At 41.2% G+C, this 15,448-nt stretch overlaps 1 protein-coding gene across 1 annotated transcript in view; it reads right to left on the bottom strand.

Moving 5' to 3' along the window:
- PHLPP1 (PH domain and leucine rich repeat protein phosphatase 1) overlaps positions 1 to 15,448 on the bottom strand; it is a 256,881-nt gene that overhangs the window by 68,714 nt on the left and 172,719 nt on the right. The window contains exons 5-7 of the mRNA XM_002828274.5: positions 9,727 to 9,873; positions 8,876 to 9,106; positions 1,762 to 1,964 (exon numbers count right to left, since the gene is read on the bottom strand). Of these exons, the coding sequence (XP_002828320.4) occupies positions 1,762 to 1,964; positions 8,876 to 9,106; positions 9,727 to 9,873 (581 nt within the window). The remainder of the gene's footprint in view (positions 1 to 1,761; positions 1,965 to 8,875; positions 9,107 to 9,726; positions 9,874 to 15,448) is intronic.

Raw genomic sequence — 15,448 nt, 5'->3', positions numbered from 1 at the left:
CTGAAAGATTAACCACATGAGTACCATCCTTTTAAAACCCAAGGGTCCTTCCATAAAACCAAATAATGTTTCTTGTCTTTTGCCCTCATCACCTTACTGAAACAGCACTCCAGTGGGTCACAAATGACTTATTTTACTTAAATCTGAAACACTTCCTCAACACTTTATGAAATATGACACCACTGTCCCCTGTAACTGTTTCTTGGACAGAGTAGTTTGTAAATGTCCTTCTGCTTCTCTAAACAATTACCAAGTAACTCACAGATGCAGCTCCTATCTGGTTGCCCAGTCTGGCTCCAGCTAAGTGTGAGGGGCTTGTAAGTTGACCTTTGATACTAGCATTCTCCTCTCTTCCAGTTACCTTACTTCCCTGGTTTCAGGTATCACCTCTGAGCAGGTAAGTCTCAAATCAACATATGTAATCTTGACTACAAGTTCCCATTAACCCACATGAAGTCCATCATAATAACCTGGATTAGTGGAGTAGTGGATTACCCTCAACCTTCTCTTATAAATGCATTCTGTACACACTATTTTCACATTAACCACCTTAAAGCATCACTTCCATCATGTCTCCTCCACTTTAGAGTCTCTACTGGTTCTCTATCGCTTACTATGCTAAGGCCAATGCTTGACCATCTGACAAGAGCATGCATCCCCTAATTACTTCTATGGGTTCAGAATTCCCTATCTTCTCCCAACTGCCGAACAACCCACATTCAGATTCTTTCTTCCTACTTCATTCCCACTGGTTATCTAAATCCTATAACCCTTCAGTGCTCAGCCAAACTGATTTACACTAGAAAAGATACCTATTTGAGGCTTGGCTTGTTTTTCTGAGATAACAGTAATCACATTTGAAAAATCCTTCATCTTTCAGAGCTCATGAGCTGCACTATGCATAAAACAAGTGCGTGACAAACATATGCTCAACTTGCACTAGTGAACATTTGTTTTCATTCAGTTTACTGACTGTAGGGAATGGAAACCTTCATCTTAGCAAACATATGCCCATATTACCTTTTCTTTTTTGGAACTGCCCTGATTTTCAGATTCTTAGAAAGAAATATTATTAAATGATTAAGACTCTTGCTTTATGGTGTCCTTGTAGGTATGTCATTCTGGTTTATCTTTTTTTAATTATCTTTTCTTTTTTTTTGAGACAGGGTCTCGCTCTGTCAACCAGGCTGGAGTGCAGTAGTGTGATCTCAGACCACCGCAGCCTCCACCTCCTGGGCTCCAGCAATCCTCCTGCCTCAGCTTCCCATTCCCAAGTAGCTGGGACTACAGGCATGCACCCCCACGCCCAGCTAACATTCTGGTTTATATTAAGGTGAGTTCTTTGTTAGTCAAACATGAAACTGGAGATCCTGAATGAAGTCAAAATAAAACTTCCTTTCATTCTCCAGTATTAAATAAAGGTTCCAGATTTAGTAATAAGGTAGTAAAGATCTCTAGATCTTGGTAATGTAGCCCAAGAAATAGTTCACTTTTCTCTCTTCCTTTAAGCAGAAAAATCAAATCAAAAGTGGGAGTAACTTCTCCAAATCACAATACGAGAAAAAAATTAGGGACAATAAAATTTTCCTTTTTGATTCCTTTAAACAGTAAGTCACATTTTTCTTTTGTCACTTTTATTTTAGCAAAATTTGAGCTGTTTTACTAACTACTTGAGCAAAGAACAATCAGAGGCAGAAATAATGATGCTGGGTAAATTCTTGGAACCAAAAGAGCAACTCTGATGTGGCCTATGATACATACCATTAGAAGAGGCATAGAGTGCTTTTAGGAAATAGCCACAGATGTCTAATGTGACCAGTTGATTCCTTTCACAGTGTAAAACTTCAATGTTGTTGAAAATCATGGCATCTAGATCACCAAGCTTATTGTCTCGTAGGTCAAGCTGAGTAACATGCTGTAGAAAGTCCACTTCATCTGCTATCAGCTTCCTAATTACGTTCAACCTTGAGGGCAAAGTACATAAATAGAGACTATAATTAACTGCAATGCTATAAGTAAATGGGCACACCCTAATATGAGAAATAGCGAGAAAGAACTCAATTCTCTCAGTATTATAGTTCTCCATGATTTTTGGAATCTCAGCATCCGGCCTTTCTTAACTAGCCAGAGTATCTATTTTTAGCTACAATTCCAGGAGGTTTTAACCTTCACAATATATTCTGAAACACAAGTGACACCACCACACTTGGGAGAGGAATAAGCACATTGACTTTACCTTAATTCGCTTCAAGAGGGAAAAAAATTCCTCTTAAGCATTGACTTACAAAGAACTAGGAACTGACATCCAAGGAACTGTGAAACTATCTACACCATACCAAAAAGAACATAAGAAACAAAACTCAGAACAACTGTTACGCACATCACAACTACAATGAATATTTAATGAAGGAGAGAGGATGCATGAACAGGCGGATGAGTAGCATGGAATTAAAGGTTGAGGCGGAAAAACAGTAATGGACAGGAGTCATAACGAATAAGAGTTGCACACTGAATGGGAGCAACAGAGATGGGAATGCAAGCACATGACTCCCAACTGCTCAGGACCAGGATGAACCACCAAAACTATCTCTGTCTATAAAATACTGCTTGATAGAGTGAAGTGCAGAAAGTACTGAAACCCGGCATCGAGGATCCATTGAGAAATCTTAGAAAGCTGGACAAAAATGGGAACCAACACCTCTGTGATGAAGCAAGGCACAGGGGAAAACTGGCAGAATCTCTAGCCATAAGAACTAGTGAGCTGACTGACTGAAGTTGCTGTGGATGAACTATCAGAAAATAAGTAGTAATGGGGACTAGGAACCAAAATAACAAAGACATATTTAGCTTCAAAAGGGAGAAAAATAGATGGAAATGTCAATTTCCACTTTCTTAGGCTATGTCTAACTACTTTAAAAACAAACAACAAAAACCATCTCCTTTCCATTACAAAGCCAGCAAAGTGCTGAGATAGTGCACTTGTTTATAAGAGTACTAATATAGGATGGGTGCGGTGGCTCATACCTGTAATCCCAGCACTTTGGGAGGCCGAGGTGGGCGGTTCACGAGGTCAGGAGTTCGAGACCAGCCTGGCCAGCATGGTGAAACCCCATCTCTACTAAAAAAAAATACAAAAAATTAGCTGGGCATAGTGGCACACGCCTGTAATCCCAGCTACTTGGGAGGCTGAGGCAGGAGAATTGCTTAAACCCAGGAGGCAGAGGTTGTGGTGAGCCAAGATCACGCCATTGCACTCTAGCCTGAGTGACAGAGTGAGACTTTGTCTCAAAAAAAAAAAAAAAAAGAAAGTATTAATATAAGTCTAGAGTACAGGAAAAAGCTACAGTTTCTCCGTAGTGAATTTCTGTCCTTTAAAAAAATAAAATAAACCTATGGAAAAGGAATTAAGAATAATATCCTCAAGCCACTGAAACACAAGGATGAGTTCCAGCAAAGAGCTGGGATGTGTCAACACGCAAGCACAGCATATGGCCTTTTCCAATGGCCCTAAGAGGATGTTTTTTTGGCTCCTTCTCTTTTTTTATCCCAGGTTGTAAGATTTAAAAGCTGGCCTTGACCCAGCAATCTGCCTATTTCCAAATGCTCACTAGATGACTAGAATGTGTAAACAGAATAAAAAAGAAAAAACACATCTCATCTTGGGTACAACAGACTGCAGGAATGGAACAAATGTCTCACCTTCTTCCTAATCTACACTTCGAATAACCTTCACAATGGCTTTATCATCTTCACTTGAAAGAGCCACACACAATTTCATTCAATACAATGAAATTGTATTAATGCTAAAATAATAAGCGTTGATTTAATAAGGAGACAAAAAAATCTATAACAAAAGCAAAGTTAATGTAACAAAAAAGAAAGTTAACATTTGGCTTAAGTTGTTAACTCTCACCATGACTGAAATACCAAGTTTTCAGGTTCACACAGTAATTCAGCTACTTAGGATGAACCGTTTTATTATTTGTTTAATTGACAGATAAAACTGTACATATTTATTGTGTACAGCATGACTTTTGAAATATATGTATACTGTGAAATGACTAATTCTAGCTAGTTCACATGCACTATCTCACATAGTTATTACTTATGTGGTGAAAATACTTTACATCCACTCTCTTAGCATTGTTCAAGAATACAATATATTATGGCAGGGTGTGGTAGCTCAAACTCTGTAATCCTACCACTTTGGGAGGCTGAAGTAGAAGGTTCGTTTGAGACCAGACTGGGCCACAGAGCAAGACCCCATCTCTACAAAAAATAAAAAATTAGCCAGCCATTGTGGCACGTGCCTATACTCCCAGCTATTTGAGAGGCTGGGGCAGGAAGATCACTCGAACCCAGGAGTTTGAGGCTGCAGTGAACTGTGACTGCACCATTGCATTCCAGCTTGGGTAACAAAGTGAGACCCTGTCTCAAAAAAAAAAAAAAACAAAAAAGAAAAAACAAGAATACAAACAAATACAATATATTGTTGACCACAGTCACCATGATGTAACTAGGACAAACTTTTTATTTATTTATTTATTTATTTATTTATTTTATTATTTTAAGGCAAAGTCTCGCTCTGTCACCCAGGCTGGAGTGCAGTGGCGCGATCTTGGCCCACTGCAACCTCCGCCTCCCGGGTTCAAACAAGTCTCCTGCCTTAGCCTCCCGAGTAGTTGGGACTACAGGCACATGCCACCACGGCCAGCTAATTTTTGCATTTTTAGTAGAGGCAGGGTTTTGCCATGTTGGCCAGGCTGGTCTTGAACTCCTGACCTCATGTGATCCACCCGCCTTGGCCTCCCAAAGTGCTGAGTTTACAGGAAGGAGCCACTGCACCTGGCCCAGACAAACTTTTTAAGAGGCAAAATATGATGAAAATTCCCTTCTGGCCAGGCGTGGTGACTCATGCCTGTAATTCTCAGCACTTCGGGAGGCTGAGGCAAGAGAACAGCTTGAGCCCAGGAGTTTGAGCCAGCCTAGGCAACAAACTGAGGCCCCATCTCTCCAAAAAATTTCAAAATTAGCCAAGTGTGGTAGTGTGTACTTGTCATCCCAGCTACACAGGAGGCTGAGGTAGGGGGATCACTTAAGTCCAGGAGATCAAGGTTCTAATGAGCTGCGCTTGTACCACTGCACTCCAGCCTTTGAAGGGCTATGGTGATGGTGACAGCGATGATGACCTATGGCTTTGTTGCAGTAAGAGATGAATAAAACAAGGTGTTTTTCAACAGATTTCACAATTTAGTAAGGAGAGTCAAATATGTTTTATAAAACACAGGAACTACAGATACGTGATAAGTGCCATGAATGATGTATAAAATGCAGAGAATGGTTTTTAAAAAAAAAGGCTATGGAAAAGGAAGCAACTCATCTGATTCCCAAGAGTAGGCAGAATGGAACAGGTGTACATGGGAGAAGAAAAGCAGGTGCGAGGAAGCAATGGAACAGCCTCTGCATCAAACAGAAGAGCACAGGGCAAGTTTTGTGCCTGCCTGAATAGCTTCTACAGGAGTGCAGGGTATGCGAGGGTCTGTGCTATAAAGGTGGGTGAGGCAATTAACCAAGGACTGGACCTACTAAGGACTAACACTGGGGTTGAAGGATAAATAAAAACAGTGCTTAAATTATCTATGGTGAAGGAGACCTATTTTCTAAAGTTGTAATTCATGACAGACTGATGTACAGTACAAAACCCATACACAGCTCACATCACATGCAACTCACTGTGCAAGTTTGACAACATCTAAATTAGTTGAGGCCAGGTGCGGTGGCTCATGGCTGTAACCCCAGCACTTTGGGAGGCCGAAGCAGGTGGATCACTTGAGATCAGGAGTTCGAGACCAGCCTGGCCAACATGGTGAAACCCTGTTTCTACTAAAAATACAAAAAATTAGCCAGTCATGGTGATGGCTGCCTGTAATCCCAGCTACTTGGGAGGCTGAGGCAGGAAAATCGCTTAAATCTGGGAAGCGGAGGTTGCAGTGAGCCGAGATCACACCACTGCACTCCAGTGTGGGCAACAAGAAATTCCGCCTCAAAAAATAATAATAATAATAATAATAATAAATAAAATAAAATAAAATAAACTAGTTGATTCCCTGTACAACAAGAATCAACTCATAATACAGCTGGATATTGTGGCAATGTCAAATCATTGTATGATACTAAAATATTAGTCTCAACTTCTGTACACACCTCATTGTGGAAAAGTAGCAAATAGTTAACTTGCCACCACAGGTTGGAGGCCCACACATGAGCAGCTCAGAGATAGAGCCTCATCCTCAAGGGACTCACATACCAGTGGGCTGAAACCAAATATGAGGGCTTGAATACCTTGAACAAGAGAACCGCAGGCTCTGAGCAAAATTGTGCTTGCTTGGGAGGCTGCACAATGGCAGCAAATGGCTCAGCTAGAAGACAACAGTCACAGTGAGAAGAAAAAGGAAGGGATGAAAGAGAGAAACTCATGTAAAAGAAGAGCTGACAGAATCAGCCAAGAGTTATGTGTCTGGAAAACCAATGAGGTGGTGTTGCTATCAGCAAAAAAAGAAATCCATGAGAAAGAACTGGTTGAGTAAGAAAGACACTGAACTCTGTTTTACATGTATTTGGTTAAATGTGTCAATAGGGAAAACCAAGAAGTTATCCAGCTGGCAGCTTAAGTGGAACTGGTCTCAAGAAGTCAAAGAAGGAATAGGGAAAGACTGGGGAATGATTAACATCAAAATGAAAGGTGAAAATGAAGCCTGAGGGTATATGCAACCACCAAGGCAGAAAACATGGATAGAAAGAGAAGTGACCAAGAAGTAACAGCCACACTTTGTACAAAGAGGAGAAAGAGGAGAGGGGAGGAGGAATTATTAATGATGCCACAGAAGAAATAATATTGAACTCAAAGAACATCAATGCAAAGAAAAAAATAATCAATCTGATGTACCATTTCCATTTAAAGGGGAAAAAAAAACTGAATAAAAGTAGCCCTTTACTTAGAGAAACTAAGCAAGACTCTCCTTAAATTACTCCACTACCTTTGATTTTAAGTATTAAGGCAGAATTAGGCTGGGTGTGGTGGCTCATGTCTGTAATCCCAGCACTTTGAGAGGTCAAGGCAGGTGGATCACTTGAAGTCAGGAGTTCAAGACCAGTCTGGCCAATATGGTGAAACCCTGTCTTTACTAAAAATACAAAAACTAGCCAGGTGTGGTGGCGGGCACCTGTAATCCCAGCTACTCGGGAGGTTGAGGGAGGAGAATCTCTTGAACCCGGGAGGTGGAGGTTGCAGTGAGCTGAGATCATGCCACTGCACTCCAGCCTGGGCGACAGAGAGATACTCTATCTCTGAAAACAGAAGCAAAAACAAAAACAATAAACAACAAATAAAGTATTAAGGCAGAATTAGAACAAACCTGATCTGATTTTCCCCTCCTCAGCTCAGGGGCCAGGAAGGAAGCAGTTACTCATGGTCACTCAACATTTACAGAGTGTCTAATGTCTATTCTGGTATTTAAATATCCTGTAGGTGACGTCATCTAAAAACTCAAGTTAGAACTATGAATCTGAAGAATTTATAAAGCTCTTCCTAAGATTTATTACTTCTCGACATTTTAGATTGATCTTATGTGTAAGCTAATTCAGATCAAGAAAAATGATGTCTCCCTAAATGTACCAGGTAACTCAGAAATCATCTCATTCTTGCTACCTGAGGTCAGTGCAAGCCATTGTCCTTGGCTCTAATGAAGTTCTACCACTGGTGGATGAATAAAATAGGGCTTAAATTCTGGAATATGAGGGTTTTCTAAATACAAGGAACTCAGAGGCAAATAATGTTAACAATTTAGAAAGCAAGTTAACAAAGTGTTTAGAGTTCCTTATCTTGTCACATTCCAAGAAATTCTCAAAAATTAGATAAATTATAACCACTTTTACCTCCAAATCAAGAATTTTATATCTGCAAATTGCTAATACTTCCCTAGGAGGGACAGGTCTGATTCCTTTATTCTGAGGAAAGGTGAAGCCAAGTAATTCTTTATGGGACTGGAATGTATAGGTTTCCTAGGCTGAACCATATGAAAGGAGAAGAAAGGGGAGCAAAAGGTGATGCTCCTTTACACTGATGAAACTGAACATGCCTGAGTACTTGGGAGGCTGAGGCAGGAAGATCACCTGAGCCCAGAAGTTTGAGGCTGCAGTGAGCTCTGAGCACATCATTACACTCCAGGCTGGGCAAGAGAGCAAGGCCCTATCTCTTTAAAAACAACAACAAAAAACAGGACGGGCACGGTGGCTCATGCCTGTAATCCCAGCACTTTGGGAGGCCGAGGTGGGCGGATCACGAGGTCAGCAGATCGAGACCATCCTGGCTAACACAGTGAAAACCCATCTCTACTAAAAATACAAAAAAATTAGTCAGGTGTGGTAGTGGGTGCCTGTAGTCCCAGCTACTATGGAGGCTGAGGCAGGAGAATGGCGTGAACCTGGGAGGCAAAGCTTGCAGTAAGCCGAGATCAGGCCACCACACTCCAGCCTGGGCGACAGAGCGAGACTTCAAAACAACAACAACAACAACAACAACAACGAAACCAAAAACCAACAACAACAAAAAAAAATAAAACAAAAACAAAAAACAGCTCTCTCACTCAACTGGGTTCCAATTTGCAAAACAAAGACCTTCAAGACATACATCACTGAGAAAGTTTCCAGTAATAGCAAACCCTACTATTAATCATAATTCTTCCCTCTAGGCAGAAATAGAAAAACAGGCCCACATTCAATTACCCAGCCTGTTTGCCTTGGTTAATAACCTACTCCCCACCCCTGCAATATAAGCCAACCACTCAAATGAGATCTATTTCTCAAAAATGGTTACCTTAGATCCACATGTTTAATGTGAGGCATTTTTCTTAAAGCCTGTAGCCTAAGGGTCTCCATACAGTTTCCGGACATACAAAGTTTATCCACAGCAGTCAATTTCTCCAATACTTCGGGAATGTCAGTAAATTCATTGAAAGAAAGACCCAGATAACTAAGCTGCTTCATGTTCTCCAACTCAGCAGGAAGGGATTGGAGAAAGTTTCCATCCAACAAAAATGTCTGTAAGCTATTAGAGAAAACATAAGAATTACAAACAGAATGTATAAATTTTACATCTTTATTATCAACATACAAGTTCCATAAGTGTAGATCATATTACCAGAAAATGTATTACTCTTCGCAAAATGCCTAAGGGCAGGGCCTGAGGCAATAATGGACCAAAAAGAAATAATCAGAGATAAGCATCTTAATCCTTTATTGAAAATGAAAAATTATGACTAGTTTTCCCAATCTGAATAGGCTTAAATGGGAGCAATGTGAGCTGTGATATGAATTGATTCAGATATCCTTTGGACTTTCCTTGTTATTTCTTAAAATTAATTTCTAAGTCTTAGAATTCAATAGAACTCAGAAAAATGAGAACATAACCCACATTCCATGTTTAGACATACTCATCTGTAGGGATCTTCAGTTCTAAACAAGAATATTTAATTTTTTTACAAGACCGTAAGGAGTACAAATCCAACACATGAACTCCATATGGACTACACAGTCCCTGATCTCTTGATTTGGGGCCAGGACTTACATGACCAACATAACAAGTTAACTAATCTCATGTGCCACACCCCCAATGCAGCTTCCCTGGGGCTTCTGGATATACCAGCCAGTGGGGTTTGAAGTACACACTTGTGCATCACTCCAACGGCTGACGGGACTGATCGCAGGGCATTGCAGGACACGTTCAGCTCTGCCAGGGTTGGAATACTGCAGACTGCCAGTGGGAAGTCCCCTAAATGATTATTGGAAAGGTTAAGACTCTTCAACTTGGTGAACCTATTACAATACAGCAAAACAAAAGGGAAAAAAAGAGACAAATGTCATTAACATCATAATTTTAGCATAGCCTAACAGATAATCCAGCCCAACTCCCAAATTCAACTGAAGAGGAAATGGGGGCCCCAGAGAGGTTAAGGAGCAGCAGCACTGGAATGCACATCTGCTGACTCTAAGGCCAGTGTTTTACCTAAAATGTAAACATTCTATCTAAAAACAAACTTTTCCCTCTAAAATAAGGTTGAATATTTCAGGAAGTGCATTCTGCTGGAGTAAGTTTTTTAGCAGTATCTCAATTAGCTTAATTAACACAGTGTAAATGGCCCCAGTGAAGGAGGAACGGGACCAGGCAGAGCTGGCGTTAGCCCTTCTGGAGTGGGTGCTGTTCCAGACAAGTCAAAAACTTCTGTTTCATGTTTCTCAAACCCAAAACTGAAATAATAAAAACTTATCAAAACAATACTCTCTCTAAGGTAACCAGGACTTTGCAGTTCCAAATTCAAGAACCAATTATCAGCTGGGCCCGGTGGCTCAGACCTGTAATCCTAGCACTTTGGGAAGCCAAGATGAGTGGATCACTTGAGGCCAGAAGTTTGGGACCAGCCTGGCCAACATGGTGAAACCCCATCTCTACCAAAAACACAAAAAATTAACCGGGCATGGTGGTGCATGCCTGTAATCCCAGCTACTCGGGAGGCTGAGGCACAAGAATCACTTGAACCTGGGAGGTGGAGGTTGCAGTGAGCTGAGATTGCACTCCTGGAATGTAGCCTGGGCGACAGAGTGAGACTCTATCTCAAAAAAGAACCAACTGTCATTCGTCGATCTCAATACAGTACTTGATTGATGCTGCTGACCACACACCACCCTTCTTCTTCTTAGCTCTCTTAAGCCCTCTTCTCCTGTATTACCTTCCTTTTCTTCATCTTTTCTTCCCCAACCCAAATTGAAGTAATCTTCATAGATAGGTTTTTTAGCAGTTTCATGCTCTCTCTAAACTGTTTTCCTTGGAAATGTTTTGACTCCTGTGTGAACAATTATCTCAGTCCCATCACATGCTGGCTCCTCTCCTGAGCTACCTCACATTTCCAGCCCCAAACTGAACCTACCATCTTTATTCCAAACTGGCATTTCTTTTTCCTCTATTTTTGTTAATAGCCCTTTCATTTTCACAGTTGCCCAAGCAACTTAAGCAATTAAAGAAGCTATCTTTAATTTTTTACTTCTCTCTGCACTCTTACATTTGGCCTATCAACGACCTCTACACCATCTCTAAACGAGATAAGAATCAGATGAGTGACTGGAGTGACTGCATTATGCTAACTCCTTTAAAAACCGCCCACATCTAATACTAGACAGTAGGCACTCTGCCTAGAAGAGACACACACACTCTAAAAATAAACACAATTCAACCCAATCAGTATATGTTAAGCTGTATTCTAAATAGTTAAATAAAAGTTGATTCTAAACGGAAAGCTGACAATGTACCTATTTGACAGGTTGAGTGTTACCTTGATTTTTAAATAATACCTGTTTACTTGGATGGCTGAGTATAATAGACCTAATTGTATTTTAAATTAAAAAAAAATCACTTAGGAAAGAATTATTTCTAAATCTGAATAATCGTTTTTAAACTGTTTTATATTAGAGCCATTAGGCCTTCTTAAAGAATGCTTATCCTCAGCCAGGTGCAGTGGCTCATGCCTGTAATCCCAGCACTTTGGGAGGCCGAGGTGGGCGGATCACGTGAGGTCAGGAGTTCAAGACCAGCCTGTCCAACATGATGAAACTTCGTCTCTACTAAAAACACAAAAAAAATGAGCCAGCCATGTTGGCGGGCACCTGTAGTCCCAGCTATGCTGGAGGCTGAGGCAGAAGAATTGCTTGAACCTGGGAGACAGAGGTTGCGGTAAGACGAGATCACGCCTCTGCACTCCAGCCTGGGCGATAGAGCAAGACTCCGTCTCAAAAAAAAAAAAAAAAAAGCCTATCCACTATTCTGATTATTTATAATCACTGCAAAACACAAGCTAGAATTACAGAGTCTCTTATTCCTAGTCCAGTGATTCTAAAAGCAGGCTTGGGAGACCCCAGAAGAGGTACCCAAGACCCTTTCAGAAGATCTACATGGTCAAACTTTTTTTTTTTTTTTTGAGACCAAGTCTCACTCTGTCGCCCAGGCTGGAGTGCAGTGGTGCGATCTCGGCTCACTGCAAGCTCCGCCTCCTGGGTTCATGCCGTTCTCCTGCCTCAGCCTCCCGAGTAGCTGGGACTACAGGCACCCGCCACCATGCCTGGCTAATTTTTTGTATTTTTAGTAGAGGCGGGTTTTCACCATGTTGGCCAGGATGGTCTCGATCTCCTGACCTCGTGATCCATCTGCCTCAGCCTCCCAAAGTGCTGGATTACAGGCATAAGCCACCGTGCCTGGCTGGTCAAACTATTTTTATAACAATACTAAAATGTTACTTGCTTTGTGCCACTTTCTTCCACACACCTAACTGTCACTCTCGTATTTCAGTGGAGACTTCCAGACAGTACCTGCTTTTGTAATAGCACACCAGATGGAATACACAAAGAGATATGAGAATCCAGCCAGATATTAAAAGATTCTCCAAAATAGAAAACAATGACACTCTGGCCGGGCGTGGTGGCTCACACCTGTAATCCCAGCACTTTGGGAGGCTGAGGCAGGTGGATCACATGAGGTCAGGAGTTTGAGACCAGCCTGGCCAACATGGTGAAACCCTGTCTCTACTAAAAATACAAAAATTAGCTGGGCGTGGTGGTGTGTGCCTGTAGTCCCAGCTACTCAGGAGGCTGAGGCAGGAGAATCGCTTGAACCTGGGAGGCGGAGGTCGCAGTGAGCCGAGATCGTGCCATTGCATTCCAGCCTGGGTGACAGGAGCAAAACTCCGTAAAAAAAAAAAAAAAAAGTAAGACAATGAGAAGAAAACAATGACATTCTTCTTACTATTTTTGTTTTGAAAAACTGTTTTTTCATTTAAAAAGTTACTAAAAACGTCATTTATGTTAATATGGTTTATTGCTGTCTAAATGAATTAATATACATTAAAAAATTTCTTTCTTTTTTTTTTTCTTTTTTTTTTTTGAGAAAGGTTCTCTATCGACAAGGCTAGAATGCAGTGGTGGGATCATGGGTCACTGCAGCCTCAACTTCCTGGGCTCAGGTGATCCTCCCACCTCAGCCTCCTGAGTAGCTGGGACTACATGCACGCACCACCAAACCCAGCTAATTTTTTTTTTTTTTTTTGTAGAGACGAAGTTTTGCCATTTTGCCCAGGCTGGTCCTGAACTCCTGGGCTCAAGCCATCTGCCTGTCTTGGCCTCCCAAAGTGTTAGAACTAAAGGCATGAGTCATCGTGCCTACCCTAAAATATTTCTTTTCTTTTTTTGAGACAGAGTCTAGCTCTGTCATCTAGGCTGGAGTGCAGGGGCATGATCTCGGCTCACTGCAACCTCCACCTCCTGGGTTGCAATTCTCCTGCCTCAGCCTCCCAAGTAGCTGGGATTACAGGTGCCCAGAACCATGTTTGGCTAATTTTTGTATTTTTAGTAGAGATAGAGTTTCACTATGTTGGCCAGGCTGGTCTCCAACTCCTGACCTCAGGTGATCCGCCCGCCTTGGCCTCCCAAACTGTTGGGATTACAGGCGTGAGCCACTGCACCCAGCCTATATTTCTTAGTTTAAATTTATAATTCAGCAAATATCGATATATATAATTGACATAAATAAATGTTGCTTAAGGTCCTCAATATTTTAGAGAGCAAAGGAGTCCTGAAATAAGATTGCCATATAAAACACAGTACATCCAGTTAAATTTAAATTTCAGATAAACAATAAATATTTTTAATAGTATGTCCTAAACATTGCATCATAGGGCACACTTACACTGAAAAAAGTTATTCAGTGTTTATATGAAATTCAAATTTAACTGGTGCTTCCTCCCCTATCCCCTAACCTAAATCTGGCAACTCTATCTGATATAAAATGTTTATCCCAGGCATCACAGATGAAACTGCTGCTCTAGTTCAAACAAAAACAGCATTCCACTTTCTAGATATTTTTCCCCATTTGAGAGAATGGGCCAGTTTTAAAATTTGCATCCAATTAAATTAACTTAAAAAAAAGTTCCTCTAGGAAGAAAAAAAATCCACTAGACATTATCCAACATAATAGAGCACGCGAACTTTTCAAAAGTGGGGAACAGAAAGATTGCAGAGCTAGTAATTACTCAAGATGAGAAATGAAAGCATTGGCTTTTGGAAAAGTATAGGTCAATAATGTGGCGGGGGGGTGGTGTTTAATTCATTTGTGCAAATAAATTTACTAGGATGATATCACTCCTGAGGATAAAGGAAAGCAGCAATATGCTGAATGAGGAAAATGCAATTAACAAGTTTTAAATGGAAAAGAAGGCTTGGCAGAGTGGCTCACGCCTGTAATCCCAGCACTTTGGGAGGCTGAGGCGGATGAATCACCTGAGGTCAAGACTTCGAGACCAGCCTGGCCAAAATGGTGAGACCCCATCTCTACTAAAAATATAAAAATTAGCCGAGCGTGGTGGCGGGTGCCTGTAGTCCAGCTACTCGGCTGGCTGAGGCAGGAGAATCACTTGAACCAGGGAGGCAGAGGTTGCAGTGAGCCGAGATCATGCCACTGCACTCCAGCCTGGGTGACAAAGCAAGACTCCATCTCAAAACAAAATAAATAAATAAACAAATAAATAAATAAATAAAATACATGGAAAAGAAAAAAAAAACCTCTTAACAAATATCTCCCATTCATTTTATGTATATACAAACATTGTGAAAGTGATAATGACCCCCACCTCTAATTATAAAGAGAAAGAGATACAACCATTCTCTGCATCAGCTAAATGAGAAAACACTACTAGCTTTATGTAAAGAGAACTGCCCTCAGTCCTAGGTGCCAAGTGCCCCCTACAGAACAAGGAGTCGGGGGCACCCTTTCCCTAGAGCTGCAAGGTCCAGTATAATACCACAAGTGCCAGGTAGCACTGAGCACCTGAAATGGGACTAGTCCTAATGGAAATGTTCTTGAAATACAAAATACAGAGTAGACTTCAAAGACTGAGTACAAAAAAGAAGAATGTAAACTATCTCATTAACTTTTTAGAACTGATAACAACTGATATATTGGCTTAAATAAGAATATATTATTGAAATTACATGTGGCTCATATTATATTCCCATTGGAGAAGTGCCTTCTCCATACTAAGAGTAAGCAGGAGACTGGAATTCCTTACCCTGCACACCAACCTTGCCTCCAGAGCTTGTGTGGGTTCTTCCCTGGGTTCATCCTCCCACCAGTGTGTGCACCCATGTGCCCTAGCATGGGCAGAGCTTGGACATATGGGCTGCAGTGTCCTATGGTGAGGAATGGAGCTGGAGGAGGGAAGAGAAGAGGTGGGGTCCCTGGGCCAGCTCTGCCCACGTTATCATATTCAGTACAGAATCCCAGGGAGTCTGAGGATTCTAAATTGGAATCTGTGCTTCCAGGACATGATTTTTATATTTGACAAGGTAGAGG

This window comes from Pongo abelii, chromosome 17 (assembly GCF_028885655.2).
Source record: "Pongo abelii isolate AG06213 chromosome 17, NHGRI_mPonAbe1-v2.0_pri, whole genome shotgun sequence".
In the NCBI taxonomy this organism is placed as follows: Eukaryota; Metazoa; Chordata; class Mammalia; order Primates; family Hominidae; genus Pongo; species Pongo abelii.
The sequence above is the reverse complement of the archived record's forward strand: the minus strand, read 5'-3'. Positions and strand labels throughout refer to the sequence as shown.